Source organism: Podarcis tiliguerta (genome assembly GCF_965153285.1).
Source record: "Podarcis tiliguerta genome assembly, chromosome: 1".
NCBI classification, from domain to species: domain Eukaryota; kingdom Metazoa; phylum Chordata; class Lepidosauria; order Squamata; family Lacertidae; genus Podarcis; species Podarcis tiliguerta.
In genome coordinates this window covers 20193642-20215374 of record NC_139534.1, presented here as the reverse complement: position 1 = coordinate 20215374, position 21733 = coordinate 20193642, and the positions used below count along the sequence as shown (strand labels likewise).

General features: G+C 49.3%; 1 protein-coding gene across 2 annotated transcripts in view; it reads right to left on the bottom strand.

Moving 5' to 3' along the window:
* GAD1 (glutamate decarboxylase 1) overlaps positions 1–17056 on the bottom strand; it is a 59500-nt gene extending 42444 nt beyond the window's left edge. Inside the window, exons 1-3 of one of the 2 annotated variants that reach the window (XM_083409098.1) lie at positions 16756–17056; positions 14492–14653; positions 9751–9813 (exon numbers count right to left, since the gene is read on the bottom strand). In XM_083409098.1, coding sequence (XP_083265224.1) covers positions 9751–9813; positions 14492–14653; positions 16756–16822 — 292 coding nt within the window. In that variant the 5' untranslated portion in view covers positions 16823–17056. Of the gene's footprint in view, positions 1–9750; positions 9814–14491; positions 14654–16211; positions 16536–16755 lie in introns of those variants that run through there. The other variant, XM_083409099.1, reaches the window with a different exon arrangement.
* Positions 17057–21733: the final 4677 nt, after the last annotated feature.

The following is a 21733-nucleotide window of genomic DNA, read 5'->3' as shown; positions in this document are numbered from 1 at the left end:
CGATTTCCCCGAGAGTTGCCAACAAGGGTCCGTATAGTTAAAGCTATGGCTTTCCCAGTAGTGATGTATGGAAGTGAAAGCTGGACCATAAAGAAGGCTGGTCGCCGAAGAATTGATGCTTTTGAATTATGATGCTGGAGGAGACTCTTGAGAGTCCCATAGACTGCAAGAAGATCAAACCTCTCCATTCTGAAGGAAATCAGCCCTGGGTGCTCACTGGAAGGACAGATCCTGAAGCTGAAGCTCCAATACTTTGGCCACCTCATGAGAAGAGAAGACTCCCTGGAAAAGACCCTGATGGAGGGCACAAGGAGAAGGGGACGACAGAGGACGGGATGGTTGGACAGCGTTCTCGAAGCTACCAGCATGAGTTTGACCAAACTGCGGGAGGCAGTGGAAGACAGGCGTGCTCTGGTCCATGAGGTCACGAATAGTCGGACACCACTAAACGACCAAACAACAACTAAAAGCCCCATTTGAATTGAATTCTGTAGCACTTCTTCCTTCAGGGCAGAAACGGTTAGGATCGCAGCCTTAGCATAACAAAGGAGAGCAGCCTCACTGAGATTTCTTCTTCCTTGTTGCTGGAGACATCGATTTAGGGGAAAGGTCCGTGACCCCTCCAAAGCGGAGGAAAATGAGTGTGTGTGTGGGAAGCTCAATCCTCATCAAATGTGCTCTGAAACTGAAATGAGTGCGGCGCTTAGTAACTCGCACGCTTTGCCAGGGAGCGAGTCCCACTAATTTCTAAGCTAACAGGCACATAGGACCAGACTTTAGGATGTGGCTCCCCATCAGGAAATCTAGTTCGGCGCTCGCGCTCTGAAATCCACGGCGAATGCGCGTCCGTCGGTCCCCGGCGGCTGCTGATTAATCGGTCAATGCTTCCCGGCTCCAGTCAGACTCTACCCCCAGCTTTCCAGATTTGCTTTTCGTTGCCATGGGAACAGATGCCCTATTATGCCTGGCTTCAATGGGACCACCTCGGAGGCTAATCTATATGTTGGAAAGCTGCGCTCGCTTCACATCCTCCGAAAGGGAATTATTTCCTTCGTGGGAAGGGGCGGGGGTAGGGGGCGTGAATGAATGCGTCCCCCCCCCATCAGTTCGTCAGTATTAAGCTCGCAACGCACATAACTGCGATAGATTTCGACGCAAACGAATTCAAAATAAAAGGAGAACGACCTCTACACTTGTTTTTATATAACCTTTAAAAAAAAGAGAGACTTTCCGAACAGGATTCTCTCTTCAGTTTGGTTACTTTTTTAAAAAAAAAATTAAGACATAAAAATAACTGTACTTCATGTTTAAGTCTCGCAGTCTTCCTTCCAGAATGGAAGAATGGTATAAAGAGGTATAGCTATTTATGATAAATTAACATGTGCCATTAAGGTAAGACGGGGAATATGCAGGAGAAATGATTTTGAGGAGATATGGAGGGTGTTTGTAGAATTTGTAGTTAAAACGGAAAGGGGTCAAAATCACCGCAAGAGGTGTTGAAATTTTGGGACGTTGTATAGTTGCAATGGAAGGGTCTCCGGGAATGGGGTGCACATGTTTATTCTTATTTATTTCTGATGATTACTTTTTAAAAACTCAATAATCAAAATAACCATAATCAAGGCTTCCAATCTATGCACACTTCTACCTAGGATGAAGCCACATTCAGCATAGTGCGATTTACTTCTGAGTAAACGTGCGTAGGCTGCCACTGTAAAAGTTTGATGGGGAAAGCTCCTCTGAGATTATAAATTAAGCCACAACGAAAGTTAGTTCCTATTCAGAAACGTTTTAGGTGCAAAGACACCCGATGGAGGAGCAGGACACCCCACTCCTGGGAAACGTTTAATCCGAAGCAAGTCCCACTCGTGAGTGTAGAATGGGTGGCTCTGAGCCTGTAGCTCAGTGGCAGAGCCCCTGCTGTGCATCCAGAAGGTCGTGGGTTCAACTGGCAGCATCTCCACGAAGGGGATGGGAAAAAGCCTTTTCTGAAGTCCCAGAAGGCCGCAGCCAGCTCGTGTAGACAAGACAGAGGAGGTTAGATGTACCGACGCTGTAACACGGAATAGACACCAGCATTGTATGTTTCTGCCCAAACAAGGGTAGGGCTATTGAAAATAATGGGCGTTAGGTTAGTAGACTGGAGGGTCTACTCTGAGCATAGCTAGCAACCATCAGGCCTGATTGGAACCAAGTGGTTGCCTTCTCTGCTGTTGCCTTCAGTGGGGAGCCCGTTGCACGGATCCCATAGCTTCCTTCGAAGAACTGCGTCGTCAGTCGAAGAGGAAGACGTGCGTGCAAGTGCCGGTGCGGGAGGGGAAGCCCCCCAAAGCAGTCGCTATTTCTGTCTTCTCCTGTCACTCTGACTCAGGCTCACGATTTTGGGGACGCGCTTCCTTTTCTTCCGGCTCACTCACGCCCTCGCGGTTCCTTCCTCGTGGTGACAGCCAGGCCTCCCCCCTCCCCCCCCCCCATTGCAAGGAGTAGCCCAAGGCAAAACGTCCCGCTGACTTCAGTGGGAGGCAGGAGATGTGGGCGGGCGGGAGGATTATCTACAGAAAGGCACGTGTCAGCAGGCGCTCCCTTTCAAGGCGAAAGCACACGGTGCCAAGAATAAACTTGGGAGGTGTTGCGTCTTTGCTAAAGCGCGCGCGCATCGGACCGAAGAGAGGGGGGAGCTTGCTTTTTTAAATAAAGTTTTCAGCCGAGGATGGCTGCAAAACGTGACTCCACTGACTCATCCACCAGAGGTCCCCGCTTGTGACAGGCAAACTCCCGCAATCTTAATTTTAGATTTCTGCTCAAAAAGCGAGAGAGGAACGAATGCGCTGCATTTAGCAGCGATCGGGAAGCTACTGGTCCTCCCAATGTTTCTGGACTACAACTCCCATCCACCATGACCCATTTGGCATGCTGGCTGCAACCGATGGGAGGTGGAGTCCCATAAATTTCTGGAGGAGCCACAGCTCCCCTACCTCTTGCTCTAAAAGCGGTCAGAGAGGAATTCTCCCCACAAAGTGACTGGGGAAACCCAGACAGATAAGCAGAGTATGGATAAAATAATGCTAATACTAATAATAAAGCCCTGGCAAAGAGAAGCTCCAGATCACCCCGTGAGTGGGGAAATTGAACCTAAGTCTCCCCCTATTATTTATGTCTCTCCAAGTTCAGTTTAGGTTTTTTGGGTGCGTAAAGAGACAGGAAGGGGTCGCTGTTCTCCAAAGAATACGGTTCCATGAGTGCGCGTGTGCTCTGTGTGCGCGCGCTTGAGGCACTGGAGAGGACATCAGCCTTCTTCAATTCCAAAAGGCACTGAGCTTGCCAACCACTGAAAGAATGATAACGGGGGTCCCTTGAGCTGAAGCCCCCACAAAGCGTATTGGAATGGGGTTTGGCCTTTCAGCAAAGGATTAAAATGTGGAGCAACGCGTGAGCAGGTGGCGCTGTGGTCTAAATCACTGTGCCTTTTGGGCTTGCCTATCAGGAAGTTGAGGGTTCGGATCCCCGCAAGATGCTGAGCTCCCGTGGCTCTGTCCCAGCTCCTCCCAACCTAGCAGTTGGAAAGCACGCCTGTGCAAGTAGATAAATAGATATCGTTGCAGCAGGAAGGTAAAAGGCATTTCCGTGCGCTTTGGCTTCCCTCAAGGTGTTCTGTTGTGCCAGAAGCGGGTTAGTCCTGCTGGCCACATGACCCAGAAAGCTGTCTGTGGACAAACGCAGCTCCCTCTGCCTGAAAGCGAGATGAGCGCTGCAACCCCATAGTCGCCTTTGCGCTTAACCGTCCAAGGGTCCTTTACCTGTTTACCTATAAAGAGCCGAGAATTCAGCCAAAGTCAATCACTCTCAGATCACCAATGGACTCCATTGAAGGGGGCTTCACTTCGTTAGATCGTGGCCCTAAGAATTTAGTAGACCCGTCGGTCTCCTTGAACAAGTGGCACAGATAACAGGAGCGTCCCTGTCTGCCGCATTGGATTTCTTCTATTTCTCCTTGGCGAGGCTTACTTGATAACCATCAACTGTACTAGTTGTGCTATTCTTTCCGTCCTTCGGTGCATCCAGAAAGGAGGGCGGGAGTCCAACGCTGCTCATTTCCAGAAAAGTTAATTAAAACGAGATCTAGCGGGGCCTGTCTAGAGCCAGCCAGGGCTGGCCCTCCCCTTTCCTCCTCCCATTTAAAGATTTAATCAGTTATTCTTGTTTTAAAAAACCAAACCAAATTGAACTTCTGTGAGGATGATGTATCAGGAAATCTTCAGCTAATAAAGTTAACCAGGTTGCTGCATCCACGCGACGTTGAAGTAATAGGTACAAATTGGGCAATTATTTTACAGTAGATTGTCTCTCCCTTCCCCACTCTCCTAGAAGGTAATTCGACTTGATCTGACGCTACTGGGCATATAAAAGGAAGCCAATTATTTTCAGGGCAAGATTTAAAGGCCTCAGAGAAAATAGTATTAAACTACTGAGAGGCATAGTTATAGAAAAATGACAATTTGTGTGTTTGTGTGAGCGAGCGAGCGAGCGAGCGAGCGAACGAGAGAGACTCTTTAAACACAGCTCATCCCATTCTGGATTCGACACATCGAAAACTATAAGGTGTTTATTTAAATAATAATACTGCTCTATAGTCAAAGGGAGGGCTATGAATTTTGACTACTAGACCAGTCTGTCTCCATTGGGACCACAGGACTGGGTTGCTCATAAGATAGAGCGGAAGCAGGAAGCGAGGAAGCGTAGCTTTCCCTTTTTTAAACGTTTCCCTTTTTAAAAAAAGGCAAATTCCCTTATTCCGAATAGGATTTCCCTTAAAAAAAGGGGAAAGTTGACAGCTATGGCAGGAAGGACTAACAAAATCCCAGTTCCACTATAGCGCTCTCTGACAGACCGCCCCCTAGTTTAAGGTCTCCATGGACCACCTTTGAGAGCAAGCGACCCAACCTTCCGCAGCCTTTTCGTTTTCGACCTCGCTCTATTACAGCGGCCGTGAGGACTAGAAACAAGAGCGACTGCGTTCTATAGTCCGCCCACCCAAGAACCACCGCAGAAATTTTGGGAATGTTCTACTGAAGCCTCATTGGATAAATCCGAGCGCGGCTCACATTACATAAAGGAGAGCATAGCCAATTAGGAAAGGAGTCCTACTTCACTCTGATTGGCTGATGGGGAAGGGCGTTGGGTTCGCTTCTTTCTAAAACAAGCAGCGTATTCCTTCCGGCAGCGAGTTGGGTCTAAGAGACAAAGGAACACGCAACAAAATACCAAAATGGAAGAATGGCAACAAAACGATTTGAATACTCGAATTAAATAATTATACCGGGAAAACAAGCACTGGGGGCAGCAGAGAATAAATTACTTTCCACTCTGATTCGCCTCAGAATAGAGAAGTTTCCCTAGTCTTTCTGTACATTTGAACATAAATTGAACCAGGCATTTATTTCCATTGCGCATCATGAATGAATGCGAAACACCGAAACCGACCCAGGGGCACAAGCTTGGATGGTACTAAAAAGTTTTAAGAATCTAAACTTGTATAAAAGGAAACAGTTTTATGGGTCCTGCTTTCGTAAATGCTGTTCAGGTCGAACGACTAGCTTCTGTGGTAACTTTTGCGGTAGTTTTAAGATCTCTGTGGTTTCTACTGGGCTGAACAGAAGGGATATGTGTTGTGTGTTTCTTTTATTTTTCTTGCTTTGGACACTTCCGAATAAGAACTCTTGTGTCCTTCGAGAACTTCCCTAACTAGGTGTCAGAGTGATGTACCAAGCGGGAGGGGCGGTTCAAATCTCCTTGACGTCTTTAGGGGACAGGTGATATATATAAAAATACAATATGGCCTCATGTTCCCTGTTCTGTTCTGTTCTTTGGCACCATCGCGTTTGGCAATTCTTCATCCTGCGCGCATTTACTTAGGAGTGATTTCCACGGGACGCAGCGCGACTTATTTCCCTGAATAAACATGCCTAGGCGTGGTCAGCATCGATCAAGCAGCACAAATCCTAAACCCGTTATATTTGGGGGAAATATATCCCGCTGGATTTCGGTGGCCTTTCTTCCCAATTATGCGGCAATCCTTTGCACTCTTACTTTGGGATAACAGCGCAATTCTAAACATGTCTCTTCACTCAAGAAGCAAGTTCCATTGAGTCACAGTTCCAGGTAAAGGATTGCAACCACCTAAGTCACACTGAGTTGGCGGTCGCAGTGTTGGCGAGACGCCCCTTTATCCAAACTTCGCGTCCCTGGAAACTCCACGGGGAGAAATCGGAAAGTCCGCTGAAATCAAAAGAAGTTGAGGCGAGGCCGCTTTGCATTTACTTACTCATTTATGTGAATAACTATTTTCAGGGTGCGATCGCCTCCGCCAGGGTTTGTAGGCGCTAAAAGACAGTCAAGGCAAGGCAAGGGAGCAGCGCTGTCTGACAACAAGTGCTTTCTCAGAAGTAAATCGAATTCTGTAGGATTTGATCTCAATTCAGATCTCTGAAAGACTTCGTCCTCCTGGTGGGATCCCGAGATCTCTTGCCCCTCCCTCTTTTTGCAGACACCAAAGGAGCTTGAGGAACCGGGATCCTCAAACAGAGTTGCTAGTTCTCAGGGAGGAGATTATAATTCACCGTAGAGGTGAGGAACCGGCAGCCCTCCGGAAGTTGATGGACTCAAAAGCCCATCAGGTAGTACGGTCAATGGATGATGGGTGGATGTTACTAGGCTCCAGCAACAGGGAGCAGTGCAGCAAGTTTTCCAGGCCTGGTTTATATAATATCTCAAACGGAAAATCTTGTATCCACGGGTGGTGTGGGCGCCGGGAAAAGAAATGCGAATATTCCTGAGCTTAAATACAGTAATTTTCTCACATCTTCTGCCTTTCCGGTTAGACCAAGATGCACAGCATCACCTCCATAATAATTTATTCACAGCTGGCTTAAAAAAATAATAATCTTCAGTCCGCTTTTTAGTTAGGTCTGCCTTTCGCGAAAGTTACTTCGGCGTTGCACAGACATCTGGGTTAGGTGCCTCAAGTCCGGCGGGACGCCTTCACAACTCTGGACAAAACGGGTGATTGGTCCCCTATAAGTCGGCACGTTTTTGCTCCAGGAAGCATCCTCCAGCCAGCGCCTGCCTTTAGAGACCATAATACTCGCTTTAACGGGCTGGCTAATTAACTGATCAATCGCGCAGGGTAATCGACTTGAAAGTCCTTAATGGCCCGGCAACCGGCGACGTTTGGAAGCGCCAGACGCAACGAAGGGATTTACATACACATACACACACACACACACGATGGAAATTTGATTCCCAACTGTGAGAAATCAGACTCTTTTGAATTTAATATGGAAAGAATTAAAGTGGATCTAACTAATCTGCGCAAACCTTACCCTGCCCTTTCCGCATAGGGAAGCCTGAAACCAACGAACAAATCTAACAGCGATCAAATGGCTGCAGCTTAAGGAGGTCCCGTTGTTTAAAATTTCCAAAGCAGCTTAGAAATGCATGTATTTTATTAAGTGGGAGGATGCAGGCGCGCTCAACCCCGCCCAAGCAAAAATAATAAAGAAACGCTGGCCACAAAACACTACCACCAAAGGAGACTTGAGACACCTTAAAAACTGCTCTAAACCTCCAGCTGGACTTTGCGGCTCAGTCCAAAATGTTCTATAAGCTGCAGGTCTGGATTTAAAGCCTTTAACAGCTCGACCGGTTTGGGGATCGCGCTGTTGCCCATCGTGCTGCATTGACAACGGTTGTTGGGAGAGCGCGCAGTATTTCTAGCGGTCTGTATTTGTTTAGTGGCAGCAGAAGGGTTGCCCCTCCATAAACCCCGGTAGTCTAGCAACCAGAGGCAGCGGCGCGTTACTTTATCAGTTCTGCTTGCCGAGCTAAATTAAAATGATGATGAAAAAACCCTCGCCGCTCCAGCCACTGAAGGGACCAGCAAGGAAACGGCCCATTAAGCCCAGATCAGGAGCTATTTATAGAAGAGGAAGAAGTTAATAGCAGTCCTTGCTTCGGCTCCAAGGCAACCTCTGCTGGGCTGGAAGGGTTAAAGCAACCTCGGCGCTGGTGCTTTTCAGACGCGCCTTAATTCCGGCTCCAAACTCCCGCGTGTTTCCTTCGTCTTTAAAATACACCACCACCCTCCGGCATGCTGAAATATTAGTGAAAAACGTGTGAGTGCGTGTGTGCATGCAAATGGATGTTTAAGAGCACACAAGTGATTTGATGAAAGCGCTTCTCTCACAGCCTGATCCTATGCGTGTTTACCCAGAAGCAAGTCCCTAACCCGAGCCTTACTCCCAAATAAGCGCGCAAAGAGCTTCTGTTGAAAGGCCGGGAGTTTGTGCGTATTTTCCTGGGGAGTAAACCCCATGGTGTTCAGTGGGGTTTTCTTACGAGCAAGTGCACACAGGACCGGGCTATTGTTAAATGCATTTAAAACCTCGAAAAGCAAAACATGGACCAAGGTATGGCTGGGCTTAGGCGTCCCCGCCCCCCCTTCTAGGCGTTATAAAGAAATCTAAAGAGAGGCAGACAGTCTCGTTATCCGCAAATGAATCTCTTGCTGTAGCGGGTGCAATCTGACGGCATATTATTTGCTCGCCTTCCTCCTCCCTTCACTTCAAGACACCCGAGCGCTGACTGGCTGCCAGCCTCCTATCTCCCGGACGCAGCAGCCTGACGAATGGCTCTTTAATAAGGCTCTCGTTAATCTTTCTCCCCCAGGAGATCCGTATTTTCTGGGCCGATAAGGTTGAAAAATTTCAGACAGTGAGATGTGGCAAAGCAGCCCCAACTCGCTGCCTGGCAAGCGCTCCCTTCCTCCTGCTGCTCGCTCTCGCCTTCGGTCGTGCGCCGCCGCCGCCACACCCCCTTCCCCAGCCTTCCTCGACGGCCCCCGTTTCACAGGGTCGCCGCGGGGAGCTGGATACCCGGAGGCTTCAGGAGGAGTTACCCCTTTTGAAGTGGGCAGGAGGAGCAGAATTGCGGAGATGCCTTCTTCCTAAAGCTAGCCCTGTTTAATCTACCAGCTGCATCGCACGCGCAAAAGGACCTGCAGTTCTTTTTGGGCAGAGGGTCTCCAGTCCAAGGGACATCTTGCAAATGCACACAGGTGTCGCGCTATCCATCTGCTAAACGCCCATCTCGCTTCAAATGCCCTGGGGGGAGGGAAAAGGCCTGTGGTGTATTTCCAGCAGCCGCAGTTGTTGTTTTCTAGCACCAGTAGGTCAATTTAACGGGGAACCAGTAAATTCTACCTCCAGCTGCGCTTTGCCATGGCTGCTGACGGCCTGTGCTTGCGTCGGACAGTAGGTGGCGCAAGAGCCTCTAGCACAGGATTAGAGAGAAGCGCCAATTTCGCTCTTCCACAGACACACAGCCCGCCCATCCCACCACCTCCTTGAAAACGAATTTGGGGCATTGCTGATGGTGGCCTCGTCGCACTTCTCCGTGGGCGGAGGAAGAGGGGAGGAGAAACGTTTCTTTGCGGGTTCGTTCCCGTTTCTTGCGTTTATCTGCAGATAAAAGAGGTGGCCTACTTTTTCTCTGGTCGGCCAACCCAGTTGCTTCAGAAAGGGAGCGGTGATGGGTTTAAGCAAGTGATAAAAAAGCTTCGGATATGATTATGGATTCAAGACAAAGCCTGAGGGAGGGAAGGAGGTGAGAGAGAAGGAAAGAGAAAGAGACACAGACACAGAGAGAATATGACCGGAGCTACACGATTTCTTGCGCGCGCATCTTTTCACTTACCACATATCTTCAGCCCGATTTTCTTCGTGCAGCCATGAGCCACACCACACCAGGTGTCATAAGCTGAAAGGAACAGAGACAAGAGGTTTATGGCCGTGGAAATGAGCGGCGCAGCCTACTTTGCAATCCCCAGCTGCTGTGCTTCGAAGGAGCGGCAGACCTGGCTCTAAAAAATATACTGCAGCTCTCAGAACGCAAACGAAATATTTAGCAGCCCCACTAGCAGACCATAATGTTCTGCTAGACAAAAGAGAGAACGGGTCCCAAAAGGTGACTGACTGATCGCACTGGCGATTTGGGGTAATGGGGGGACGGCAATTACACTGGCATCTCAATCTTAATTTACCTTATTGCAGCAGATGCCGCTCAAAAAGTGAATGGGCAAACAGTTTTAGCCGGCCATAAGCAGAGTGCCTTCTCCACTGTCCTAGAAGGGGTTATTGTAGAGGTGTGGTGGGAGCGAAGACTTACGCAGGGCAGGGACAGCTCCAAGCGGAACGCATTTTATCTTTCTGTTTTCTACCCTCATGACAGCTAGAAGGCTTAACTCTAAAATGAAACGTCTTTGGGATCATCAAGAATGCCTCCGGTATGAATGTGAGGGCTGGTGGAAGAAAATGGCAGGCCTCCATTCTCAGCGCAGCTACCTGCATCTTTTCGCACAGGTGTGTTTGCTTTACGTTAATGTCTCCAGGTCAACGCAAGGACTGGGAGGCTTGCAGTCCTTGGTCCAAACAAAGACATAGTTCCACTTCCCCTGTGATATCTGGTACGAGCACAACAAAAGTCTTTGTTGTCTAGTCGCAGCCCCATTAGACAACGGAAAGAAACCTCATGCCGCCGCCCCCTCCCCCAGCTTTCTGCTTTTCCAAGTTCCCCATCAAGCCTCCAGTTTGTGATTTCCGTGATCTTATAACAAAGTCGAGCACGCTTTCCTTTTAAGGGAGCCTTTGGGGCCAATGAAGGAATCACGAGGTGGGTGGTGGGTGGGAGGGAATAGCAGGTTAAGCGCGCAGGCGAGTCGCTGGCAGTATAGGTACTACCCGGAAGATGGGAAGAGACAAAGCAGCTGGAGGAGAGAGAGAGACCTGACTATCTCCTAATAATTTATTGGCACTGCTCCAGGAAAGTGGCAGCTTAAAATAAACTGGCATGAAATGGGGTCATGGAAGAGTTCAGGAATTAATTGGGTGAAAAATAGTATTTGACTAGATGATCAGACTTGCATGACTAGGTTGCAGCCGGAATGACGAGTCAGGGAGACACATTGAAAGGCCCCTCACGTCCTCCTGCTCCCCATTTTTCGAGACAACCCCATTCATACTGCCCGCAACCCCTATCAGGCAGTTGGAACACGCATTGCGCTGTCCGTCTCAGGCGGTGCTGAAAGTGGGAGAGGCTGCAACGACCTTCATTCAGATTTAGGCAAGCGTGAGTTAGTTTGGGGCACTAACTGAAACGAGACAGGGCAAATAGAAAGTCATAAAGTAGGGAAGAGACAAAGAAAACTCCCCACAAACAAATCGCAGGAGGAAGGAAACAGAAAGATAATTGCCAACCATCAAAGCCCCAGCGGGCCGAGAGACTTCAGGAGGCCAGGAGAATTGGAAACGGCTCTGCCACGGTGTTAAGGAATATATTAGTAAGCCCCACTGAACTCAGGGGGATTTACTTCCGAGTAAGCCTATTTGGCAGCTGGCTTCTATGCCCGGTAACTGCGGCTCTGCCAATGACTAACCCGGATCCTAATAAAGGACACCGTGTGAATGTAACCCAGAAGGAAAAGCGTATTTTATTCTGACTCTTTAAACTCTAAAGCGCTAGCGGTATTATAAAACATGTTTTCAAGTTTAAAAGGTATGCGTGCATTATTCAGGAGGCGGCCTAAATGAAACCTAAGCTGCATGTCCCAAAGCACGGATACTGGCAATGCCTGAAGAAGACAACTAGCTTGCCTGACTGCCGTGTATTTTTGTGAAATCTAACTTGAAATTCATTAAGTGGATTTCCAATGTGCTCCCCCCCCAACTCCTGGAAGAAATTAGAAAGAGAGGGAAATGGAAGAGCCCATCCGAAGCAGTTAATGGAGTGGGGTGGGGGAAGGAAAGAGAAAAATTCGATTGCCAATAAATATATAAATAAGCAAAACACGGTGGGTAAAGTTAAAACCCTGCATTAGAATTGTGGAAACAAGCACACCCCATTTCTCCAAGGGACCAAAAGCTGGGCCTGTAGTAAAGCCAGGGCTAGACTGAGGGACGCAGGAAAGAAGGAGGGAGAATAAAGGTTCTAGCTAGCGGTGTATTACTTGGCCATTGTTTTAGGTCCCAATACAAAGGGGGTAACTGCTCCGGAGTTAAGATTTATGGCCTTTGTAGATGCATCCTTTCGGGACCCCCTGGTTCCAACGCAACTTCCTTTCAAGAAAGATCGCCAGGCTTTCCATGCGATCCACACCCCTTGAAAGCAGGTGTCCGTTGGCATTCGTGGAGCTCGTTTCCTTTTAAGCATGGATGCAACAACGGTCTCAAACCGGCATGTCGGAGAGGACAGCAAATACGAAGGAGAGGCTTCCCCGACCCCGCCTGTCCCTTGGAAAAAAGAACAGAAATGTCTAAATGAAAAGGCTCCGGCCGCAGTGCGCGCTGGTCTCGCGCCTTTACTGCCATCCCTTCCACGCTTTTTAAAAAACGCGCCTGTAGGCGGCGCTCTGGCCGCGAGGACGAGAAGAGGCAGGAAGGCGGGCGCGAGAAGGCGCGCCCAGGGAAATGGTGGCGGGGGACAGAGCGCATTTGAAGGGGTGGAAGACATAGCTGTCAACGTTTCCCCCTTTTTTAAAGGGAAATTCCCTTATTCCGAATAGGATTCCTCGCAAGAAAAGGGAAAAGTTGACAGCTATGGGGAAGGGGGGAGATTCCAAGCTTAAGAGTTGGAGAGATGCTTGCTGAGGTGGGGGGTGGGAATGTATGGCTAAAATAAATAAATGGGGGTTGTTGTTGTGGTGGTGGTCGAACTGGAGCCATCAGGCAGAGAGGGAAAGAGAGCAGAAAAGCGGCGAGGCAAGAGAAGGGCGGGAAAGGGAACGGGAAGAAGACAAATGGCGCGGGTGGAGAGCCCTTCCAGCGGGTCAGCGGGCTGGAAAGGCGCAAGGACGGCGAGGAGGCAGCGGGAGAAGGTCGCCTCAGGTGAAAGGGAGGAGGCCGCCCGGCTGCCGGAGAAGGACAGCCGGAGAGGACGAAGGACAGGGCGCCGGGGAGCCGAAAGGGAGGGCGGGACCGAAGAGTGGCAGGCGGGAGAAGCAGCTCTGACAGGACTTTTAAGACGCCTCAGGCCAGGTGGAGCATGACCAGGAGAGGAGGCCAAGGGGACACGCGCCACGCACACCGCCTCTTCCATCCCTTCCCCTCAGTCACACGCGCGCTCCCGCAGCCGGACCAGGAGGCGGGAGAGAGGGAGCGCGCGCGAGAGAGAGCCGTCGGGAAACAATAGGCAATGGCCGCGCGAGCGCGGGAAGAGGGCGCGCAGCCCGCGCTGCTCCCTGCTGTGAGGGAACCTGACAGGAGGCCGCATTCCTTGAAATGGTCGCGGAGGGAAGGGATTCTTCCTGAGGAGATACACAACACACGCACACACATACACAACACCGCGCTCGACCCTTCTTCTTTTGTCGTGTGTCCCTCCCCGCAATAAAAGCCCGCCACGGGTTTCCGTGAAACGCCTTGAAACAATTAGGCGAGCTTTTGACAGCTCGGAGGCGAGAGGAAAGAAAAACACCACACAAACACAAACAAACAGGCGCCAGGCCACCACACCACACACACAAAAAAAGCTCTTTTCGCCCGGTGGGTTTAGCCTCCCCTCATGTGGCCCAATAATGAGGGGGGTGTCCATGCTTCACAACCCCTTCCAAGGGGGGCGGACCTCTTCCCCGCTTTTGGCCAAGCTTCCATTTATCGCCCTCCCCGCTTTGGGTCATTATGTCGTCCAGGCTTATTTCAAGCCGCCGCCGCCGCCGCGCCTCCTCCTCCCGCCTTTTTTTCTTCCCCTCCGCGGGTTTGCCGAATGTCTGTCTAGCCGAAAGCTATAAACCCGGCTCCTTCGCGCCCTCCCCTTCCGACTCACACCTTAATAACTCCAGGCAAAACACGGGGCAGTTAGGGACAAGGGATTGGGGGGGGGGGGGAAGCCTCTCGAATAGCCTCCATTGGCCCCTTGGATCAGAGATTACCTCAGGGAAATGAAAAAGAAACGGCGGGAAGGGACTCGCGCCGCGCGTCAGAAACCACCGGTGGAACTTGGCGCCGGCCGGGTCTGTCAGCCTGAAAAACGGTCGGAGACCCCGACCCGCCCCTCGCGCCCCGCTCCAGCAGCCGCGTACAAAGTCCTCCTCAGCGAGCAGGGTTTTTATTCCTCCCCACCTTGCCACCCCTTCTCTCGTTTTTGTAGCAATGGCCTCAGATCCCTTGGTTCCTTTGTTTTTTCCCCACGCCCACCACCCCACGGTTTCGGCCTGAACTCGTGTGGGGTTTTTTTTTGGGGGGGGGGTGGAGGGAAAATGGTTTCTCGTTCGAAGGCGAGCTTCCATGTCGGTCGTTCTCGGTCGCGGTGGTTTTGTGGCGAATGTCGGTTTTTGTGGGGAAGCCACCCACCCGCCGAAAAAGGACGGCGACGACGACGACGCGTGGCCGCCACAACCGCGGCAGCAAACGAAGGCGGCGCGAGACGGGAAGGCGAGACCTACTTGTGGGTCGCAAGTTGCTCGGATTGGGATCCGGAGCCGTGCTGGACGAGGACGGGTCCGAGGTCGCCATGAGGTGCTGAGGCAAAGCCCTTGGATCTCGGGCTTCTTCGTCTTCTTCTTCTTCTTGCCTTAGCCTTCCTCCGATCCCAGCAGAATGATTGACTGCAAGGGAAGAGAAAGGCGGGTTTAGAGAGGGTGTGTGTGTGTGGTTGTGTGTGTGGTTGTGTGTGTGTGTATTTCGAGCTGTGACTATCGTTCCCCCCCCGCCGCCCCCTCTCTTTCCTCTCGCTTCGGCCAAGGCGCGACAAGAAGCCATTAAACTGAGCGCCAAGTCGCAGGCCGTCGGAGGTGGGGAGGGCAGGGCAGGCACAAAAGGGACCTTGTTGCACCTCCAGCGGGGGGAGAAGGAGAAGAAGGATCCCTTTCTTCCTCGGAGGTGCGCGGATCTCTCGCCCGCCTCCTCTCCTCAGACAAAGCGACGTGGCTGGAGAAATGGCTGGAGGCGACGACACCTCGTTGGTTTTTATGAGGCAGCGCTCGCTGGCTGGCGAGCGAGCGAGCGGGGGAAATGTCTGGACGGGGCTGGCGAGCCGAGCACGATTCGTCTTCGCCCCTGGAAGCAAAGCGGCGGAGGGGAAGGGCAGGTGGGAGGAGGAAGAGGAGGAGGATGGCCGCCGCCGCCGCCGGCCACTCACTCGACGCCCCTTCTTGCTCAATGGGCAGCGAAGGAGGCGACGGCTCGGAGCGAATGGTTGAGAAGAGACCGGCTCGGAGAGGAAGGGGAGAATGGGGGAGAAGAGAATCGGCTCGGAGAGGAAGAGACCGGCGATGGCTTGAGGAAGAAAGATCTCCCAGCGATCCCGGTGGTGGTCCTCGGGGCGCCTTCTCCCTTCGCAGGTTTACGAAAGGCAAACGAAACGACGTCGAGGGAGGCGAACTGGGGGGCAAATATTGCGGGAAAGGAGCAGCCAAGCCGATCTATTCTTATAGGGCAACTTGCGCCTCTGAATGCGCACAAACGAATGAATGAATGAATGAATGAATGAATGAAAATTGAGATGTTCTACAGAGGCTGGTCTTCCTGGGGCTCGCTCTCTCCACGCGTGTTCTTGGCGCTGCTTTGGGAAGACATTTCGTTCCGCGTCCAGCAACCCTCTTCCGGAGGTTCATTGGTCGTCAGAAAGCAGAGGATCGATCAATACATGATCTCAACCTCATTCGGGAGTTTGGACTTCAAAGCTGTTTGGTCCACGTTATTTAATAATAATGAAAAAACACATCAAAATCTAAGCTCACGGGAAATAGATAGGTTTAATTTTGGTCAAGATTTAACGCCACCTGTCACCGTGGCATCATCGCCGAACGAAAAAAGTTATCGTGAATAAAGTGCTACCCGGGGTGTTGTGGGTCAGCCGGGTGAAGGATTGCATCTTGTCTACACGCGTTTAATTTCGAGTCACAAATCTGAATCTCCGGAGGTAGAGAAAGAACGAGAGAGATAGAGATGCGGGGATACGTCCTGGGCCAAGGTGGAAAGTGAAGTAACAGGTTATTCCTCGTAAACATCAGCTTTCCAATACCGAATATCCTTTCCTCAATTCTAAGTACGGAGACAGCCCTACCGTCTCGAAAGAAAGCCTCCAAAATCCTCCGGGAAGAACGGAGGGGCGAGTTCTTTTTCGTTGGAAAAAAAAATTAAAATAAATCAAGAGAGACTTACCAACCCAGGTTCCAACTCCAGGAACCCAAACGGCGGAGGATGGAGAAATCTTCGTTTTGGAAGAACTTCGCCGTTTATAAACTCCGCCACGAACGACGTCGGAATATCAATGGCTTCCCTGGCATTTAATTCGAGATGACCTTAGCGCCCCCCCCCCCCAATACTTGAGATTCGCTTTTTTTAAAAAAGCGCGAATCGCCGGCTGATCTGTTGCGACGCAGGCATGAGTCACTGCTTCTGCCAGCGCCTCCACCTCGTTTTCTCCAAGATGGGAAGCCAAAGAGCTGGAGTTTGGGAGGGCAGCAGGAGTGCGGGTGTTGACTAAGGCGGCGAGAGAGGGAGGGGGTGCAAGAGAGAGAGAGACAGAGAGAGGAATCACGCGCCTCCAAGCGTTGCGCCTTCCCAAGCGAGCGTGATCCACTCGCAGGTGCGCAGGCGGTTCCCCCAAGGAAGAGCGGAGTGGAAGGAGCGCGTGTGGTTTCGCACCTCGATTCTGAATCCAGATCACGGCTGACCCGAGAAGGGATTCTGTGCGCATACTTACCGCACTCCGATTGCTGGAAGGAGAGGCTGTTCGCCTGTTCAGACCAAGGTGTTCGCGTGATCTTCATGGGTCCAGATCACGCCACGCCACACAGAGCCTTGCATTCCTGCTTCCACGAGGGAGTTTTGCCGTCCTCTCTCCGACGAGTCTTCCTTATAAAAGTTGGCTCTTTAAAAGCCACCTGCTCAATCCTAATTTGGGTTGATGGTCGCTTCTCTCTGATAGCAACCTTATTAGCGCCCGGAACATGTTGGTCGTACTGTTGAGCAATCGTCTTAAAAAGGAGGATTGGGGGGTTGGTGGTGTGTGTCTTCCCTTCTCAATTCATTTGGAGGAGCTTAGAGAATTTTTATAAAGCCCACCGTCCATTTATTGCCGTCTACGAAGGGGGCGGGAATCCAAAGCTTGAATAATTATTTTGGAACTGTCCACTGGGGGGCACCAAGGAACCAAAGACGGGGTTGCTCTGCATCTAGTCCGTTTACAAAACCACCTTGTTATTAGAGGACTCCGATTTAGCAACAGACACACGCGTATCCAACTCTGTTTCTTTACTGCACCCATTCGCTAAAAATAAAATTGAAGGGGAGAGTAGAAGCCCGTGTCCCCCAATAGCATCCGGAGCTTTAATAAATATTCCACTTTCTGCCAATACATGAAGGACGTTTTATCTCTAGCGCTGGAAAGCGACTAGCCAGATGAAGAAACAAGCGCCTGTCTATGGGAAAATATACAATGTTGTGGACACACACACACACACACACGTGCTATGGGCGTGAAAGAATTCTACCAGAGGCCAAACAGCAACACTGTAAAGGTGTCAGCCATATCTCCTTTCTGAAAGACTCCTTCGTGAAAACTAAGTTACCACCTTCACCGGGAGATCTGCAGAACTGAGGCAAGATGATGATGATGATAATTATTTTATGATTTGTAGCCTGCCCATCTGAATACACTTTGCTATACAGGAGAAATGTCTGAGCACTCGGAGCCCTATCCCAAGTACATATAATTACATATGCTGCCTTTTAAGTGTCAAAGCTAGTCTTCCGCTACACAAACCCGTGTATTCATAATTTCAGGGTGCCCTCCCACCCAGCCTGGAGCTTAACTTTTCTCTGAACACCAAGATAGAATCCTGCCACCTGCGTGATGTGTGTTACGACAGGTTCTCGCTAGCATGTGCCATTTAGCAAGTGTGCTCTCGCAATACTGAGCCCTACTTATACAAATCAAACGATGATTATTTTATCGAACGTTCCTCTCTTATAAGGAAAAAAAAAGAGGCAAATAAGCCGATCCCCTGATGTTCATTCCGCGGCAGGTACCCAAAGATAATGGCCACCGTATGGCTCACAGCAGGCTATTGTTCCGAAAGATGCAGGGCGATTGAACAGTGAGCCATCGATTCAGCACCTCGGACAGCAGCACTTAGCGCAAAGGAGGTCTCGGTAACCAAAGCGACTCTGATTTGCCGAAGGAAAAAAAAAATGAAAGCAACTCCATGGAAGGGGGTTTGAGACGAAGGTGGAGGCGGCGAGTGCTTAACCTTTTGCAAAAGCGGTGTTGATCCAACCCAAGGGCCTTCTCTCATTGGACATTTATTACTTAGGCCCGCGGTAAAATGTCACCGTTTGTCATAAGGGTCCATTATGGGAGGGATGTCCTCTTTGGACGTCAGACATCATGGATAGGAAAAAAAGAATTAGGCCACAGCCAGAGAAGCACTGCAGACACGGCCACAAGGAATGCCCGTTAAATACTAATGCATTTGCAGACGGAAAGCGCCCCACATGGTGGCAGCTGGTCCTTCGAAACCAGGGGTTGTGCTCAAAGCACTGAGAGACACCTCCTTATCAAATACTTCACTTACTAGAATACAAAACAACATATCCCCAAACTGCTCCCAACTGAAGGCTGACGCCCCCTTCCAGATTTATTTGTCTTTTAACCATGGCAGGAATGGGACATTCAAATAATGTTACAATGTACTTTTTTAAAAACGTAATTATTAATAATAATTTTATTTTTGCCCAGCATAAACACATGACACTTCGGCTAGAGTACTCACAGACTTAAGGAGGAGCATTAAGAAAGCAGTTCTTAGATGTGAATGACAGGCATTTGATTCTGCAGAAGCTTTTAACTTCTGAGTAAATGTCTAGGGAAGGCCACAGCAGCCTATGCAAATAATATCCTCACTTATGGGTCTCCCAAAACAAGCCATTATTATGAAAATAAAACACCCAGAAATGCTATTGATAATTACAAATCACTTTTCATAAATAACAGTTTAAAGCAAAGCACTTTTGCTGAAACAGATTTCAGCATAATCCACGATAAATAAAAAGTGGGGCTAAAAACCAACAGAACTATCATACACCCATTATATAAGAAATATATTTTTTAAAATAGCGTTTTCTTAGACATGAGCTTTCCCCCAGGTGGCGCTATATCTCAATATCAGATTTTGAACTCCTTAAAGATTTAATTACCGTTCAGAAATTTGCAATACGTGAGGTCTTCAACCAATTTGAAACGTTACATTTCTTATTGCTGGAGAGCGATGATTCCTACCTCTCAGATTCAGGCACGTGAATCACCCTGAACACCTTGTACAGACACCAAGGCCCCATTATGTCAATATAAATATGCATCAGGACTATGTGGTCCTATAAATGTTATGTCGAGTTTGACATTTCCCCCAACATGAATGCATCCATAATGACCTCTCAACTGTCACACGCTGCAAAAGGCATCAGGCTTAGCTTGTGCACACAATAATTACTGATTGGAGTAGCGATAACCTTCTGACCCTGCCTATTTACACTGAAGCAAGGGTTGAGAATAGCAATTGCTGGCATATTGAAATAAGTTAACATATGGATCTTGCACGTATGGGCTCCATATGGTAAAAAGGTTCCAGGTGACTGTAGCAACTATCTGTTCCAACAGCCACTACATGCACCTGTTGGAAAAACCTTCCCAGCCCTCTCTCACCAATGCTGCCTGCCTGTTTACTCATCCGGCGGTAAGACCTTGCAACACCACAGAATAACAGGTATCATTGAACCTGCACCAAAAGCAGCAACTTCCAGGTTCCTCTCTCCTGTTCCTTTTTTTTTTTTATATATAATTATGTTGGATTTCTATTCCACCTTTTCTCCAAGAAGCTCAAGACAGAGCATTCAGTATCCCTCCATGCCCTCACAACAATTCTGTGAGGTGGGTTAATCCAGTAGCAGTGGTGTCCAAACTTTTTTTTAAAGAGGGCCAGATTTGATGAAGTGTTTTTTTTTTTAGGATTGAAGATGTTGAGCTTTTTAAAATGATTTTAAAGTTGTTGAGCAAGGCAGTGTTCCTCACTTGTTTTCCTGATGCCAAATGTCCTCGCTGTTTCTGCAAGATGGGAGAGGCGCAGGGTGTGCACAGTGGTGGAGCCAATCTCTGTCCCCCCCCTGCACTGAGCTCCCTGACAACTTGCCCCTCACCTCTCTTGGTAATTCACAGTGGCTTAATTCATCTATGCATTTATTCACCATTCTGTTTAACATGGTATCTCTCTTGGCACACATTTATAAGATGGTGGCAGTTGAAAAACTTGTAGTTAATTAGATGGTTCCTTACCTGTGCATGGGTGCTGCTCCTGTAGGCAAGTCCGATCTGCGGCCTGATGAGGTTTCTACATTGGCAATTTGGCAATCATGAGTGCACTGGGATCATACTGTCCCAGAAGACCAGAGTTGGTACACATGCTCTCCAGGGACAAGTCAACATTTCAAGTTCAATACAATCCCAATTCTAATCCCCAAGGATCCTTTAAGTAGTATGGGGGCTTACCTTAAGTATTGCAGTGAGGAAAGGAAACTGGAGCCCAACCCGCCCCACTTTCCCTGAGAAATGTTTCAGTGTCCCTACTTGCATTACAGGAGGAGGAGGACGGATAAATATTTTAAATTCACTTTTTACTCAAGAAGAAAGTAATAGTCTGGGCCTAATATTTCCTAATATTTGCGACGCGGGTGGCGCTGTGGGTAAAACCTCAGTGCCTAGGGCTTGCCGATCACATGGTCGGTGGTTCGAATCCCCGCGGTGGGGTGAGCTCCCGTCTTTCGGTCCCAGCTCCTGGCCACCTAGCAGTTCGAAAGCACCCCTAAGTGCAAGTAGATAAATAGGTACCGCTTTATAGCGGGAAGGTAAACGGCGTTTCCATGTGCTGCGCTGGTGCTGGCTCGCCAGATGCAGCTTCGTCACGCTGGCCACGTGACCCAGAAGTGTCTCCGGACAGCACTGGCCCCTGGCCTCTTAAGTGAGATGGGCGCACAACCCTAGAGTCGGACACGACTGGCCCGTACGGGCAGGGGTACCTTTACCTTTAATATTTCCTCATACAACTGAGCTCTCTGGACATTCAGCACCTGTATGGAGGGAACAAGCATTCCCTCTGGTAGTTGCTGGAAATATTTGTTACCTGTGTAAAAATACATTGAGCACAATGACAATTATTTCCTTAACAAGTATGAACAATATTAATAAGCAACACCTCCAGAATTCTAAAAGAGCAGCACGGTTGCGAAATTTTAGTTTTATGTAACTATAGGAACTTTCCTGGTGGATTTGTGATGTTTCAAGAAAAATGCTCCACAAACATCAAAGAATTACAGGATACTTTGCTAGGCTTCCAGATCCCATGCTGATCTTACAGCCAAAGAAGTAAAAATAGACATTTTTATTTGAAAACTACCTCTGGCACAACGGTAATGCAAAGAACGCCATGCCAGTTTAAAAGTGCCAATCTCAGAGCTGACATTAAGTACACTTATGTTTTAAATCTGAACATTCTTTTTCTAAAATTAAGCACACATTTATAAGATGATGGCAGCTGAAATACTTGTAGTTAATTAGATGGTTCCTTACCTGTGCATGGTGCTGCTCCTGTAGGCAAGTCCGATCTGTGGCCTGATGAGGTTTCTACATT